At 38.0% G+C, this 17026-nt stretch overlaps 2 protein-coding genes across 2 annotated transcripts in view; one reads left to right on the forward strand and one right to left on the reverse strand.

Moving 5' to 3' along the window:
* The window catches only part of alkbh1 (alkB homolog 1, histone H2A dioxygenase), a 6052-nt gene extending 2706 nt beyond the window's left edge, over nt 1-3346 (forward strand). Inside the window, 4 exon segments of the mRNA XM_040137886.1 lie at nt 133-223; nt 863-1056; nt 1268-1595; nt 1597-3346. Coding sequence (XP_039993820.1) covers nt 133-223; nt 863-1056; nt 1268-1595; nt 1597-1719 — 736 coding nt within the window. The 3' untranslated portion in view covers nt 1720-3346.
* Nucleotides 3347-5646: 2300 nt separating this feature from the next.
* On the reverse strand, nt 5647-13753 carry ldah (lipid droplet associated hydrolase). The gene is made up of 7 exons (XM_040137885.1): nt 13656-13753; nt 12970-13116; nt 11744-11878; nt 11158-11327; nt 10544-10784; nt 8562-8644; nt 5647-8327 (listed from the first exon to the last, which is right to left on the reverse strand). Exons 1-7 carry the CDS (start codon nt 13696-13698, stop codon nt 8139-8141), a joined length of 1008 nt encoding a protein of 335 aa, XP_039993819.1. The 5' UTR covers nt 13699-13753; the 3' UTR covers nt 5647-8138.
* Nucleotides 13754-17026: the final 3273 nt, after the last annotated feature.

The following is a 17026-nucleotide window of genomic DNA, read 5'->3' on the forward strand; positions in this document are numbered from 1 at the left end:
GCTGTACTCTTGCTTGGTTTGGTGGAAGTTCCTTGGTGAAAGCTTGGTTTGCTTAGTGACAGTGTACTGGTCCAGGTTTCCAGCAGCCTGCCTCTTTAAGTGTGCTCTTTGTTTGTTTGATTCCCTCCACAGTTGTCCTCCTTCTGGAAAGAGAGAACAAAAGAGTCTATTGGAGAGGCTGCGCTGGGTCACTCTGGGATATCATTACAACTGGGATTCCAAAGTAAGTAACACACCCTACTTTGTTAGACAATCGTCACATTTATAAATGTATATACATTATAGCTGCACTATACAAAGTAAAGATTTTTTCCAGAAACAAGGGGATTAAAATAACAACCATGAACCACACTATGCCTGGTTAAAGTCAAGCCAGGGACCTTTTCTTTTTTCTTTTTTTTTTTTGCATTTCTCACTCTTTTTTTCTCTTTATCTTACTGTCTGACAGCCCTGGCTTTCAGAATAAACATAGGGATTTTTAAAAGTTATAAAAGAAAAAATAGAGTTGTGTAATTTAAGAAAAAGTCAGCTATATCCAGTATAGCGGCACAGGCCACTGTAACATTCCTCTTTTATTCTTAATACCTAGATTATGTATAAATACTTCCATTGTCTATACACATTTAGACACATAAATTGTGTACTTAATTTACCTTTTCGTTCAGTCCATTAACAGTTTTTAAGATGATTTGGCAAAAAGTCTTGTTGTTTTGAAGGATTTCTGGTTGTCTGGGAACAAGTTTGTAAAAATGTATTGAAAGAAAGTTGTGTTATTTAACCATTCACAGCCTGTTAGAACATCTCTTCACATTTCTTTTTTTGTGTAATAGTCCAAATGTTTTCTCTGTTATTCCATTCACAGACTTACTGTGCCAAAAATTACACTCCTTTTCCAACTGATCTCCACTTGCTGTCCTTCCAAATAACAGCTGCCTGTGGGTTCCCAGGATTCAACGCAGAGGCTGGAATCCTCAACTATTACCGATCTGATTCCTCTCTAGGAATCCATGTGGACGAATCAGAACTAGATCATAGCCGACCACTACTGTCATTTAGGTGAGAGGGGAGAATAGTCTTAGAGTAAACAACTCTGAGAGAAAGGAATTCTTCGACATATCTAAGGTTTTAGAATGCCAAGGCCAGTTTTGTTTTGATATTTGTTTTACTGCACCAGCAATTCAGGCAGTTGTAATATGGTAATTGCCTGGTTTACTACAGAAAAATATCCCAACCCCTTCACTGTAAATCTTTTTGTCTTTTGTAATAGTTTTGGGCAGTCAGCCATCTTCCTCCTGGGAGGCACATGCAGACAGGACCCCCCCACTGCTATGTACATGCACAATGGGGATGTGATGGTGATGTCGGGACAGAGCCGCCTCCTTTACCATGCTGTCCCACGCATCGTCCCAGCACCGCAGGGACATACCATTTTAGAGATGGAAGGCTGCAGCCTGGCCTCATCCCTGCAGGACAACACTGTGGTGGAGAGGATGTCAAAGCAAGACTGGGAGGTGTGCTCCAAATACATGCAGACTTCCAGAGTGAATGTGACTGTCAGACAGGTGCTGGGGCCTGGGCAGAGCTTTCCAGAAACATCCTCTTATCAAACCAAGGACTGATGCAGGCCAGCTAGCCGGGTACCATAATGAACCAGCAGATAGAGAGAGTGAGAGGATGAGGAAGAGTAGGAGCTGTGACTCTGTTGATACTGAAGAGTGATGAAAAAAAAGACTACCTGCTGTAACACTCACTTAGAGATATGACACTGCAGGGGATATATGTATTTGATACCATAGTCGTCTTTTGCAATGATATTGTATTACTTGTCACCCTGATTAAAGAAAAAGAAGAACCCACCTCAGTGAGATGTGCTCTCAATACTTAGGCCTGGTGCGTAGTTAATGGATGTCCAGCAAGGTCCACCCACCGTCTGTCCGAGCTCATAAATAGATGATTCATAATAAGGCATCAAAACCAAACCTCTAGCACCAACCACACTGAATAGTCAAGTTCAGGGTAGGGTGGGTATTGTTCTAACTGCTAAAATATTGTATTGGCTTTTAGTGTACATTCCCACATTTGCAAAGGTTCCAAAATAACTAATAGCCTGAAATGTGGGGAAATCTGTGCAAAATCCAGAATTGTTGCATTTCGTTTAATAATCAAGCCGTAAAAAAAAATGGAATTTGAGTTTTAATATTTCCTCCAGTGGAAACAACATGGTGTTTCAATGAATCAGATACATGTAGATGTTTGTATGTAGTATGTGTGTATAGTTAAGTCTGTAAGTAGTGCAGTGGCATTCATGATTGCCACTGTGTACTCTAGCACATTATAGCAGAAACTAAACAAAGTGTGTAAGGTCAAAATGTTGGCGTTTGGTTTTAAGGATGTTTGAATGTGTTTACATACATGTTGGATGCTAAGTAGGACTTTTTATTTGAGGAAAATGGTTCTAAACATACAGTGATAGCCAGTGAAATGTAGACGGATGAATCAGTCATGTGACTTCAATCTAACGGATTCTCTTTCACTGCTGAATACCAAACTGAAGGAAATAGCCCTACAAAATGTAAGAAATTAAGATATAAATGAAGATTATATGATAAAGTTATTCAAATTAGAGTGATTTATAAAAATGGCTAAACTTGCACTCATTAAAGTTAAATCTAAATACAGATTGCTACAGAGTTAATGTTGCAATAAAAGCTGTCACTGTACATATACATTAGTATAGTGCACTATTGTCATTAGTAAACATTTTTTCTGTGATAATTTGTCTTAATTTAAGAAATTCAAAAATTCAAAAATTGAAGCGATTTAAGATTGTTTTTTTAAGAGAGGAATTTCTAAATTCATACATACTGAGTTTGATCCATTATTGCTACTAAAGTAAGTTTGTGAGGATGCATACTTATACCTTATATACACCTGCATTAAAATGCAGTCTGCATCTTGATAAAGCAAAAACACGTTAATGTAGGTTTAAATGCATTCATAATGCCTTGGAATTGACATGCCATCAGATTAGCCAGACCGATAGTGATGGCAGTTCGAGATTTTTTTTTGTGAGCCAGATCATTTGGCTCAGCAGTAAGAGCCATCTCTTTCATCTCCCAAACAGCCCTTCATCTAGTACCATTTCTTACTTTTATAAATCAGCCAAATTTTGCAATATTATGACCTATGATTGGTATGTGTTCATGTATATCACTGAAATTATTCATTGTAATTATACTAGACCTTATAATTTCCAGAATACCATAATTTTTACATTGTCTGGTATAAAAACATTAATGTAAAAACATTAATGCTACACATTTATACATTTTATTTATATTGAACGCTGTAAAAATAGGGCTTCACTACAAACCAAAGTGCATCTGGTCCTTGTGGATAAGCACAAGGACCAGATGCACTGTAGCTATGTTATAATTATAATGTTACTGTGATGTCCATATCAAATAAAATTGAATAATAAAATAAATAATAAACTATCCAAAACAAACCATTCTAGAAAAATCTGACTCTCTGACGCACATCAACGAAACGGTCCGTAAGTGCATGGGGGGCAGATGGCCGAGCAGTGTGACGAAAAGATCATCCTGTTATTCTGTCTTGTATTCATTTTCAAAAATATGGAGAAAAAAGAAATCGGCTCTCAGACGGGGACCGGCTCATAGAGCCGCCCATTTCGCAACAGAAACATCACAACAGAACACATTTGGAGGTGGTCAGGGTCGCACTGCGTTCAGCTCTCTGTCAGGTGTAAATGCAATCCGTACAGCATGACCACATTCTTAAGAAAAAAAATCCACCCAGAAAGTTGAAAGGTCACCTAACTTTGCCTCTTCCTGCTAACTCAAGCATGCCTGGCAAAAGGTACTAGTAGTTGCAGTAGCTAGCAAGTCTTAAATTGCAAAAAGTGATTTTAGAAATGAAAGACGTCTGTTTAAGGCATTGTTTTCCACTAAAGCCGCAAGGAGGGATGCAAGGAAAAGCGTAAGCAAGGAAGCTCGTTTTTAGAGAAATTACACTTCCTTTCATCTGAACTGTCATCTAAATCAGCATCCGTTTCTGATCTGATCCAGTGCAGGGTAGGTGATGGCTCCAAAAAAATCTCTGGCTCCTATAGAATACCCCTCAGAAAGCCTCAACTTCTCTCATGAAATATAAAGTCAGTACATTTTTCATTAGCTAAATTCACCCTTTCTGATCAGTGTTCTGGTGGTCCTTTTGAAAATGATTCCACAATTAAGTAGATATTAGGCCTCAAAGAGGGGTATGTTTTGGGGCGTGTCTGGTTTGGTTCACATGCCTGGTCTGAAGTGATTGACAATCCATTTGGACGAGGCAGGCCAGGAGGGTCCTTCACTGGTGAACCCGAGTGACATGCACATTGTTTTGATTCAGGTGTCATGCAATCACAGTTTTCCTTCTCGTTATTTGTCGGTAGAAGAGGCATTTGCCACAGACAGTTATGTGGTTGTTAACTTATTTTAAGTTTTCAGCTCACCGTATGTTATGTTCGTCTTAACTGGTATTCTACTTATTGTTTTTTCTTCTGACGCCATTTTACGTTTACAACAAGGTTGTACCAGGGTTAAAATTAAGAGGAGACAATGTGTACAATACATGAACCTTCACTTTGTTTTTCCTTCTAAATGGACTGCATTTTAGTAGTCTTATTGAGCACTCAAAGCACCTTGCACTATATGCCACATTCACCCATTCACACACATATACATACAGCGCTTTTCATTACATACAGCGCTTTCTATACGCACACATACTCACACATGATGATCCCCTCTACTTCCTGAGCCACAGCTGCCAATATAACAGAAAGTCATTCCTAACAATATCGTCCCTGTGACAACAGCGTAATTTAGCTGTAATCCCTTTCTATAGAACAGTATGAACTACATAAAATACAAAAAGCATATTCAAAGCTAAACTGGCACGTAGCAGAGCGCAGTTACACCATTGGTCATTACTCTTTCAAAATAATAGGCGCAGTTAATTTTGCTTCATGAGGGGGGTTACAGGCAGTGTTGCCAATTTAGCGCCTTTGTCGCTAGATTTACCGACTTTTCCCACCGTTTTAACAACTTTTTTTTTCACAAAAGCACCTAGTGACAAATCAAGCAACTTTCTGGACACACCTTAGCTACTTTCTGTAGAAGAGAGTCGCCAGTATTACCCTGCGCGAGGTCGGGCTTTCCCTATGCTGGTACACCTCTCTATGCCTGTAATTCAATTGACCGCATGGCAGCTGCATAGACGTGAATGAGCTTCTAACTTTCTAACTTTTCTCTGAGTGATCATTTTACAAGTTAATATAGCTGAAATCACAGCACAGCCGTTGTCTTCAACTTATGTGTATGGTGATTTTTGTCAGACCACGCTGTGGTTATAAAATCAGGATTTTAGCAGTGCAGGGCAGCAGCTTGGACTTGGCTTGGAAATGACTGCTGGTTAACATGTAATCTCAATGGGGCGCGTTTGAAGTCACCACCACTGTGGTGAAGGCTTTCAAACAGCATTTAAATGAGAGGTTCACAAAGTGGCTCTATCAGAGATGTGTACATTTACATTTCAAAATGGAAACAAAGTTGAAACAAGTTGACGTTTAATTACATTTTATGTTACATTTTCAAACATTAAAAACGACAAAAATAAGCAATACACAGCAGAATCACCACATTACAAAACCCCATTCAATACTGGCTGCACTTTTGCTGCAACCAACAATATGACAGTTTCCATTGTCCAGTTGTCATAGTAATCCAACATGCTTTCCATGGAAAAAGCCACAGTGGAGTCCCATAGTTTAAAAATGTTTTAGAAATATCAATTTAGTCCATCATGTTGGGAGATAAAATTTACAGAAAATACAAATGATCAAAGAATAGACTTCTTTAGATAGAATGTCAAAGCCTTTTTTGGGGGTTGGGGAAAAATTTGAACTTGTAATCCCTGCATTTCTGAAATCCTACCTATATCCTACCTACCTCTTCCTCCACAGATCTTCCATCATGTGAGAGCGTTCAGCGTTACATGTTTGACTTGTCAAGCCTGTCCAAGATGGATGAGCTCGTGGAGGCAGAGCTGACGAAAATCTTCTTGAGGAAACCTGTAGTAGACCCCGACTGTCCTAACAACTAGAGGAAATTTACATCTGTCTGTACTCCTGTTCCCCTGAGGGGGCTTCAGAGACAGTTCCTGAACTCCAGAACCGTGGAGGTTTTGGATGGCGGTCTCCCCAGGTGGGATGTGTCTGATGTGTGGTCTAGCATGAAGGCCCATCTGAGGAATCCAACAGAACCACCACCAGCCTGCTACTACCTTGTGGCCTTGTCTGAACTGAACAACAAAGTGACTGATCCACTACTCCTGGGGCTGGGTCGCCATGCTAGGCTGCCGCAGCACAAAGCTTTGCTGGTGGCTTTCTCACATAGAGAGATAACGCAGAAGATGAAGAATGAGCGAAGTGGATTTAAGCTCCCTAAGCCTCTCAAACCTAGTCCAAAACATGAAAAGAAGAACAGGCGGCACCGCCAAAGAGCGTTGTCTAATTGGTGATTTGGTGGGATTGGGCAGTGAGCAGCAGCTGGAGGAACTGGAGGGAAAACTTGACGTAAGAGTAACCACTGCAGTCGTAAACCCTTCCATGTGATCTTTAAAGATCACATCGAAGGTGCTATAAGGCACAACACTGCGATGGGGTCTGCGACTTCCCCCCTGCGCTCCCACCTGGAGCCCACCAACTACACCGTCATCCAGTGCCTCATGAACTCTGTGAATCCAGATAACAGTACACCCAGTTCCCGTGTCCCTTCCAAGCTCAGTGAAATCAGCATTTTCTACATTGCCTCGGGCAACAATGTGGTCTATAAGCAGTATGAGGACATGGTGGTGGACAGCTGTGGATGTCATTAGGACAAAGAATGTTGGTTGCTCAGATTGTTAGTTGGACAGAATTTGTCTATAAAATTTGTCTTTAAAACCAAGTTTTCAGGGGCGTTAACTGCAGAGAAGAATAGTCTCATCGTCTAAAAGAAGGTTGACAGTTGGCAGACATGACAAATAACTTGGAATATATTAACATCACATTTAAGAAGGCTAGCCATAGGTCATGCAATCACAATATTTATTTCCTTTCTTTATTAAACCGCTTGTCATCAAATCTCTGGCAAATTAGTTGTTAAAATGTCTGCAAAGGAAAAACAAAGTGTTTCAATTCCAAGCTAGTACAGTTCATCATTAAAATAATATACATAAGTTAGGTCATATGTATTAGTCCACTAGTAACCAGTTGGAAATGAAATTAGTTTAATCAATTCTTTAAAAAAATTATTTGTTTGAGTCTTGCTTTGTTCATAAGCTTCAATTTCTGTAGTTATCAATACTGTATGTATTATGTATATTTAGTTTGTATTTTTTCAAGATGTGCTTTGAGTCCTACAATTGACACATTGCTAAATGTTATGTTAGATTTCATTACAATCATAGGCAGCTCTGATGTTTCACAGAACAGTATCAATGAAAGATGTCAGCCAATGAAATACAACAGGTGAAAAATAAAGGGCATGTATGATGAATTTCAACATTTCATATGCTGTGTAAGTCATCTTACAATGAGATGCATGAATTCAGAAATAATATAAAATACAAATACCATAAAATAAAAAAGTGCAAAATGGCAACATAAAAGAATTTAAATATTCATACTCGCCACATACCAACAGTGCTACAGAAGTGACTTTGATTGTTTCTTACTTTATCTTTGTAGGATGATGCTGAATACAACACTCTATTTAGTTATTTAATAGAATACATTTATTTGTTACACAGAGTCTGGTATCATTTTTATAGCAAAAAGTTCTACATGAGTGCCACCGCTTTAAATCAGCTGTCCTGTCAGATTGGAGTTTTCCATCCAATCCCAAACTGAATCACATCATTATATAAATATAAAATTACTATTTGATGTCTTTCCCGCACTAAACATTTATTTTAAATTTATTTCCATGATCTCTGCTTTTTTTAAAATCCATCTTTGCCACTGAAAATTGGTGGCAGGTCTGGACACTGAGTGTCATCATGGTCATCACTACATGAAAAGATTAAAGAACTCATGTCCTCAAATCTCCCTGGATCCATTGTACCACCATTCTGGCAACTTCTCTTCCTGCATCGAGGACGAAGGCATGCCGGAACCCGTTTCCACACAGTCTGATATCTCCATCTGGGAAGTCCTGCTTGATGTCAAGATAATACTGTACAGGGCACCAGTGGTCTGTAGTTCCATAATAAAATATAAGCTGGAAATAAAACAGATATAATGTTTACTATATAACTGCCCTAACCACCATTCTCTGGAATTCACTTAGATTGAATAAAACTAACAGCTGAAAAAATAATTTAATGAGTGAACCATTTACGGATAATTTACGCTCAATATTTTATAATGTTTCATGTTGTCTTTATCCAATCAAATGCTGAATTTAAAATAGAGACTTGTCTCAATGGCATTATGTAGGAATGTCTTTTCTTACCTTTTCAAGATTTTTCTTGATAGTTACGTTGTCTCGTTCCAGAACTTTCTTCATTTCCTGACCAGCCATGTACATAGCATTGGCTATAAAGAGAGAGACAATTGAATTTGTTCTGTCATTGCTTAAATTTAGATGTTAATTTCATGTGTACTAAAGATATTCAAAGATATGGCCTGTAGATTGCACCACAGATGTGGGGATCTGGCAATTAAAAAGTAAGAGCATAGACACAGGCCATTGTTTTTTTTTTATGTTCTGATCAAAATTTGTTTCTTTTATCCAGTTATCCAATTTGCTGTGTAAAGCAAGCCCTAAGATATAAAAATTCAACTTAATTCCTTCTTTTCCAAACCTTTCCAGCTATCTTTACAGAGCATTTTCATTGTTTTTGAACAATTAAAAAGCTGGCTGATGTATTCTGTCATGCATACCTGCATGCATTTGGTTTGCCACAAAATAAAACAAAGAAGCTGTTGAAAGAATTCTTGCTTATTCTACAAAGATCTTGTAAAATGGCCCAGACCAAATTATTGGTACCCATTAGAAGTGGTGATAAACAAGTGGACTGTAGTGACATTTCAATCAGACTACAGGCTTCCCTTTGTATCACAGGTGTTTTCAATCTTATAATCAGTCATTCCGCCTATTTAAATGGAGAAAAGTACTCATTGTTCTGTTTGGTATCACTGTGTGCACCACACTGAACATGGACAAGAGAAGGAAAAGTGAGTTGTCTGAGGAGATAAGAAATAATTGCAAAGCATGGTCTAGGGAAAAGGCTACAAGACCATCTCCAAGGAGTTTGATGTTCCTGTGACCTCAGTTGCTAATATTATTAAGAATTGTAAGGTCACGGGACAATATCCAACCTCCATGGACATGGCAGTAGGAAGAAAATTGACCCAAGATTCAACAAGAGGGTTCAAATGGTGGGAAAAGAGCCAAAGAAAACTTCAAAACAGATGAAAGCTGACCTCCAAGATTAAGTTACAATAATGTCCAGTTGCACCATACGTCACTTTTTGAATCAAAGTGGGCTCCATGAAAGATGTCCCAGGAAGCCCCCGCTTTTGAAAGAGAAACGTAAAAAAGCCTGACTTAAGTTTGCAAAATTCCTGTTCACAAGCCACAATACTTCTGGGAGAATGTCCTTTGGACAGATCAAACAAAATTTGAGCTGTTTGCTAAGGAACATCAGCTCTACATTCACATTCCAGCTTTCAAAGAGATGAGCATCATCCCCACTGTGAAACATGGAGGAGGCTCATTTATGTTATGTGGTAACTTTGTTGCGTCTGGCACAGGGGGCCTTGAATCTGTTCAGGGCACAATGAAATCAGAAGATTATCATGGCATTTTGGAGCTAAACATAATGCCCAGTGTCCGAGAACTGAAACTCGCACTTGGGAGAAGGCACCCATCAAACCTGAGAGTATTGGAGCAGTTTGCTCTAGAAGAATGGGCAGAAGTAGGAAAAGTCTTAAGATCTACAAAAAGCGCTTGATTGCAGTGACGGCCTCAAAAGGGTATGCTACAAAATATCAAAGTTAAGGGTCCCAATACTTTTGTGAATGGCATTTGGATTCTTCTTAAAATAAAATGTTACATCAAAACTCAATCATAACATAAACTCAAAATCAGAATTTAAAACTGCCACTGTAACACTAAAAAGGCATTGTTAGTCTGTGGTGTTTTGCTTGTGGAAGAATAATAAAATAGTTGGAGAAAAAAAGTCAGGAGAAATGAAAGTGGATGAAATTAGACTAGAGCCATATACCCCCAATGACAGCCCTACAGCCCACGGTGACCGAATGTTGCCTTGGTGTGTCAGATAAAGCAAGATAATAAAACCCAGAAAGAAACAACTGTAAAATGGCTCTAAAATCAACATTATTGTTTCAACACGTACATAACACATTATCAACAAAAATTAAACATATTAAGATCAAATAAATCAAGGTGAGCAACAAAGCTTTACCAACCTGCACAGTCTCCACTGAGTAGAGCTACAGTAGGTTGGACTACAGTGAGATCCAGAGAGTGAATGCCACCAAAAACCAGTCCAATCAGGCTGCTTTTAAGTCTGTCAGGCAGCAGAGAAAGCAGGAAGAGAGGCAGGTAGGCCACATAACGCATGTGACACAGCACAGGGGTCATGACCTTCCCCTGAGGGGTCTGAGCCATGCGCTCAATGGTAGGAAACAGCATGAGAGCTTTCAGAATCTGTATCATGTTAGACAGACAAATCATAAGGTAAAAGAGTCAATCTGAGATAAGGACTTGTAAATTATGGAAACCCCTTGAATAGAAAAGGTCAGTTTTTCTTGTCCTTTAATCTGCTTCCTTTTAGTATGGAGACAAGATGGGGGGGTTCTAACAGCATCATCTGACAGACTTGTCTTTTGAGACATTTATTTAAGAAGCCACAGATGTCACTAACTTCTCTATTATGTGTCACACTCTCATTTGAGATGTCAGACCGACATTGTGATTTGGCGTAATATAACAAAATTGTAATTAAGAAAAAAAAATGTAGTCACAAATCATCAATATTACGAGCTTCAGCTCTAATAAATTGTGAGGTATCATGATTAACCTTGAGTTCAGGATCTCTCTTAATCATCTCTAGAATAATGTAGCAGCCGATGGAGTGCCCAACCAAGATCAGGCTGGTTTCTCTTGGAACATGTTTCCTGAGGAAGGCTAGCTTGTGTTCAATCTGCGCGTTCAGACCAAACACATCGCCGTCTGCTGCCAAGGAAGCATCTGTAGAAAAGAAATAAAAAACAAAAACTTGTGGTGTCTATGTCTGGACCTGTTGTCCACCCCTAGTAGCATTAGTGCATACCAGTGTCGAATGCAGTACGCTTAGTTTCCTAGAGCCATTAATAGTCTGTTTCCGAGTCAACAAATTCAGCTATGTCAGAGTGGCACATTTCCCTCTATATAACATGTTTGGATATAATTGAAATACAGAATCTTGTTACAGAATCAACTTCTGTGTACTTTCTTTCAAGTACATTAAATCAGATATTGTTTGTCATATTCAACTACCATGAAATACTCCTTAGCCACTCCATCCACCTTTCCACACCCACCCTTTCCCCATTATATATTATAGTCCTCTATCTTAGATCAGTGTAGAAACTCTGAAGTGTAAAGAACGTGAGAATAATCAATACCTTCTACCATGTCCATGGAGTCTGGAGGTACACAGTGGCCAGCATGGCTCACAGCCCATACTGGGTGACGGTAGCCAAACATGCTATGAACTGTTTGCATGAAGGTTCTGTAGAAACCCACTATACCAGGATTACCTGTATGGAAGAGGAAAACATAACTGTATTTTACATTGTTTTCTACGTTTCTACTGTTTCCACACTTCATTTGTTGTCATACATTTACTTATTATGAGCCAATGTTGTTACACTGTGAGTGATGTAATGTGAACAATTCCTCAAGACACCCCTACCATTCAAAAAGGCATATTTAGTTAAAATGATGGTACTCCTGCCGTTACCCTATGAATATACGGTATAATGATCGTACTGGTGTTTGATGGTATTCACTCTCTATTAAAATTTTGTAGCTAACAACCCAGAGATCCGGAATTCACCACTGTAATTAATGAAATTCCATCAGACGCAACTGATTTACTTGACACTTCTACAACTGTTTAATTCAAAGATGAATAAAGATACAGTATGGGAACAGATGACTGACAAATGATTCACTTTACATGATGGTCAGTTAAAGAGTTGCAAAACACAAAACTGGGGACATTCCTACTTCAAAGCAATAAATAGATTATGAATTAGTTTTAATTGCTACACTTGTTAACGGTTTCAGCATAACATTAAATACACATGGTTAAGTTAAATCAATTGAATATAATTGTACTGAAAAGTAAAAGTTTACTATCAACGTAAACTGAGAACAACTGTATGTTTAGTAACAAACTCTCTGGATCTCTTTTATGACGCCACAGGTGCTCAGTGGTGTAGTACTAGACAAAGAAGACGAACTAAAGGCATTCATGGAATAATTTCATTCTGAGAGAACTGATTCTCTCAGAATGAAATTATTCCTGGTTTTCCAAATAAAAACAGAAGAATGCACCTTCATGAACAATTATTTAATTCTATCAATGACAGTAAGTCCCATTTTGAGGACTGTATACACAAACTTCTGTTTCAGCCACATAGTGGATGGAGGAAGTGCTTTACGAAACTATGATTGGTTCTTGCTATCCAATGAGTAAAAATCTCAGCCACAGCCAAATTTTCCCGTCTGACAAACCATACACAGCATAATGGATGAATGATCACTTCTTTACACATTTAGCCAACAAGTGGTCACCACAAGGCAAATTATATGATCATTAACACAGAATATTAATCCAACTCACCTGGAATGATAAGAAAAAGAATTTTGTGTCGAGAATATAACTGACAAGAGCCAAATTTAAGGACCTCTGTGTTGGCTCCAAAACAGTAGATAAAGTCTGTCTGTGGTTCATCCCTGCTGTCTGTCACCATGTTTTCCATCTCATCAGCTTTGAAGAAAAAGGAGAGAAAAACAAAAGCCTTTTATGATCATTTGATCATTTAACTTAAAAAGTCATATTTTAATGCACTTTTCAGAAGCTTTAACCCATTCAATCATATAGTAAATACATTTATTCAGATCTAATGAAGAGGTGCTACTGTAATATCGTATTATCACAATGTAATAATCTATTACAGCTGGCTATGGTAGCTGATGCAGATTGCAGTTTCCACAGTTGATGCATTTCATAACCTAAATAATATTTGCTTTTCAATTTAACGGATACCATTATTTTTGGCACCGAATACAAGAATGGTTGCTCATCATAATATACTGGCGGTATTTAACGTTTTAGGGTGTCCTCCTCCACCAATATGAAGCCGTATTTATTTGAGAGATTTTAGTTTGGTGCGAAAGTAACACTAGCATTGACTAGAATTTAAACAAGTTAAAATTACAAGATACTGTTTGACGTTAGCTTGTATCTTAGTGGCTGGTTTTCTGTCGCTATCTGGCAAGTACAATATATACTAAAATATAATTTACCTCTGAATAACGGTTTAAAACGTTCAAATGATATCCTCCTCATTAATTGGTGTCTCCTGTATGTTCGGTTTTAGGACTTCCTGCTTTGCACACTGCTGGATTCTGATTGGTCAGTTGTGCGGTCGGTCGTCCCACAATACTTTTCTTCTTTGAAGGGTGGTTATCATTCAGCATTCACCTACATTACTGCCCCCTGTAATTCTGGAGTGTAGATAGATCAAATCTGAGTGAAGGAAAGGTTATGTACAGTAAGAATAATATAGTAATGCGGACATATGAGCAGGGACCTGCACTCAGTATCGTAAATTGCCGAATTGTGGGACACCTAAGCTCTAGTGTGTCTGGGTCTTCTTCAAACAAATGAAAGTTAATAAAACTATGGGTTAACACAAGCTGGGATGTTATGTGATCAAAATTCCATGACTTCTCAAATGTGTTGTCATCGATTAGAGTGAGGCAATCTTCAAACAAGAAGCACCCCTTGTGAAGACCACCCAAAGGTCAGTGATGTAGTGTTTAGACAAACTTAAGGGTATAAATTCCTTATTAATAAAAAAATCATGCTAGTTTTTTTTAATCAGGATGTGTTTATGATATGTTTGTTCATCAAAAATATTATAATATGGTGTAAATATACTCTATGTTTGTTATTTCAATTAAAATTTTCCATTGTCCCTCTTCATGAAATGGTTCACAAAGTGGGACAGTATGATTTGCCTAATGTGGGACAGTTCTAAAAGTACCACAGTCAGGCATAAATGTGTGGAGGGGCATGGATTGTGCAATAAGAATGGTTATTTACAGGGTTTTAGTCTTCTAATGCATTATTTTAGATATTTAGGGTGGAGGGCAAATTATATTCAATAACTAGCTTTGGCTGCATGTGTCTTAAAATGCTATGAGGGTTTATTTGTTATTTGTGGTTGTATGTGTGTGTGCATGAAAAGAGTATCCTTGATTTGTTAACATCAGGGAAAATATTAGGGATAAATGTGGGAGTTTATAAGATAGCAATGAATTTCAAAAGAGATATTCAAATATTCACATTAATTTAATAAAATCTTTCCACTTAATTATATGCATGTAGTTGATTAATTCAGTGGAATGTATTTCAGATCACAATGGCAAAGGAGAGAAAAAAGACAGGGAGAGAACGGCAGGCGCGGAGAGAGAGAGGCAGGCAAAGAATCAGGGGAGGAAACTGAATCAGTGGAGGCAGGACAGGATGAGGGGAGCCGCAGAAGGGTATAGACAGATGGCTGAGGATGGTGGGTTCCCTAAACTGAAGCTGTTGACCAGGGCCTGGAACATTCTAGCACAGGGCAAAAGGTGATGGTCACTACTATCAAATGATTGGAAGAAAGCCATTGATTCGTGTGGAGGATGAAGCAGAACTGGGGGAGATGTTTGCAACCATAGGAAAACACAGATTCCCCCTGAGATGGACAACATTCGAACACTGGCCCACCAGTTTGCTGAGAAAAAGGGGATTAAAAGCTTCAGTAAAATTACGAAAAAGGCTGGCTATAAATGGTTTTGGGGTTTTCTAAGACGAAACCCCAACCTGAGCATACGCAAAACAGAGGCGCTATCAGCTGGAAGAGCAGCAGGGTTCAACAACACTGTTGAGAAGAAGTGGTTTAAAAAAATATAAGGACAAGTTTGAGACCCTCTTGTTGTTCGATTTCCCATGTAACATCCACACAATCCTCTAAAAAGGGTACACATACTGTATATGAAGCAGTGTCATTTTTTTTAAAAAGGCTCAGTAATTTCTTCAGGAAACTGGTGACATGTCACCCAGTGCAACAGTGTGGCTCGGTTATGCATTTTTAATAGATTTTAGACAACAATGGAGCTCTGTGGCAGATAGTAATAAGATTAATCAGGCCTTGGATAAACACATCAAACTTGTTAGTAGGATGCACCTTGACATGAGATTTGTTGAAAATAAGATCCTTTAATGTCACTTTGTACAAGCAATGTCAGTGGGTGACAGTAGACAGAGCCTGAGTCTGTCATGAGTGTATAAAAATAGAGCTAAAACACTTGCTCTTAAAAAGTGAGGTGTAGACATATTTTACAATATTTCTATTGTTTTATCTGGGTTTAGTCATGGCCACATCTCAGGGATGCCTATCCACACTTGACAAGGACAAAGAACATAATTCTGTAATTAAGTTCATAAAAAAACATGGTTTACTTTCTTAGCGATTCATGATGATATGTAGGCAGAATATTTAAAGTGTAATAATACCTTTTTCCTAAAACAATCATACTGTCTACATACTAACAATATTGCTGAACTGCAATACTGTCTTCTTTGATGAAAAACAGTTAAGGAGAGGATGACTTCCTGCATGTCCTAGGAGGAGTGTACAATATCACAGTGTCATCATAGGAGTTCAGAGAGAGGTTAAGTTTATCAAACTTTATTGGTTAAAGATCCCCAACTAACCCTTCTGTAAGGAGACACAAGCCAAGTCTTTAGCAATGTATTGTATTTTATAAGATGATAAACTACAGGTTAAAAGTTTTAGAACACCACCATTTTTCCAGTTGTTACTGAAATTTATATTCTGTGCAGTGTTAGTATTTCTAAAATTATAGCATAGACCAAATAAATAATAAAGATTTAAAGGGAATTTGAAAGTAATCATGGAATCTTAAATCCTAAATTTACTCAAAATGTTTTACTCATCAGCAGCTGAACACACTCGTAGCGTTCTTTCTACAGTGGAAATCAAATATATACCTGTCGGAATTGTTTGCATTAACTTTTAAAGCTTAATTTACTTCCATCACCACAGGAAAGCTGTAAATTAACAAATTCCTTAATCGATGAAAAGGGTCTATTTTCTATGAAATTGACATGATTTTCAGTTTTTGGTGAACTGTTTTTTTTTCCCATTCACTGCTTACTTTTGTACCATTTAAGGTTATTCACTGGCCTTGAACTGCTTAAATTTCACTAAAACGTGGAAAAATGGGGGGTGTTTTAAAACTTTTGACCAATAGTGTATTTTTTTTCATGTACAATCTTTCTCCGAAAAGTCACGAGTAACTATGGCTGTCATAAATGCAGTGGACCTGCAGCTTTAAAGGGTGCCACAGGGCCACAGGTGCAGTTGCCCACTTTGCTGGGTTCATAATCCAGACTTGTGCAGAACAGCTTTCAAAGCAAAAGATAAAACTATTCTATAATATATATTGCGCACAATCAGTGACTTGAACTTCAAAATATACATTGAAAATTTACTAGAGTATCAGGAAACACTAAAGAAAAGCAAGTGCAAAAGAATGAGAGATGGGGAAATTACAGTATCACATTATTTGAAAATATGTATCAATCAATGTCTCACTACTTGCTT

Source organism: Xiphias gladius, chromosome 10 (assembly GCF_016859285.1).
Source record: "Xiphias gladius isolate SHS-SW01 ecotype Sanya breed wild chromosome 10, ASM1685928v1, whole genome shotgun sequence".
NCBI lineage: Eukaryota > Metazoa > Chordata > Actinopteri > Istiophoriformes > Xiphiidae > Xiphias > Xiphias gladius.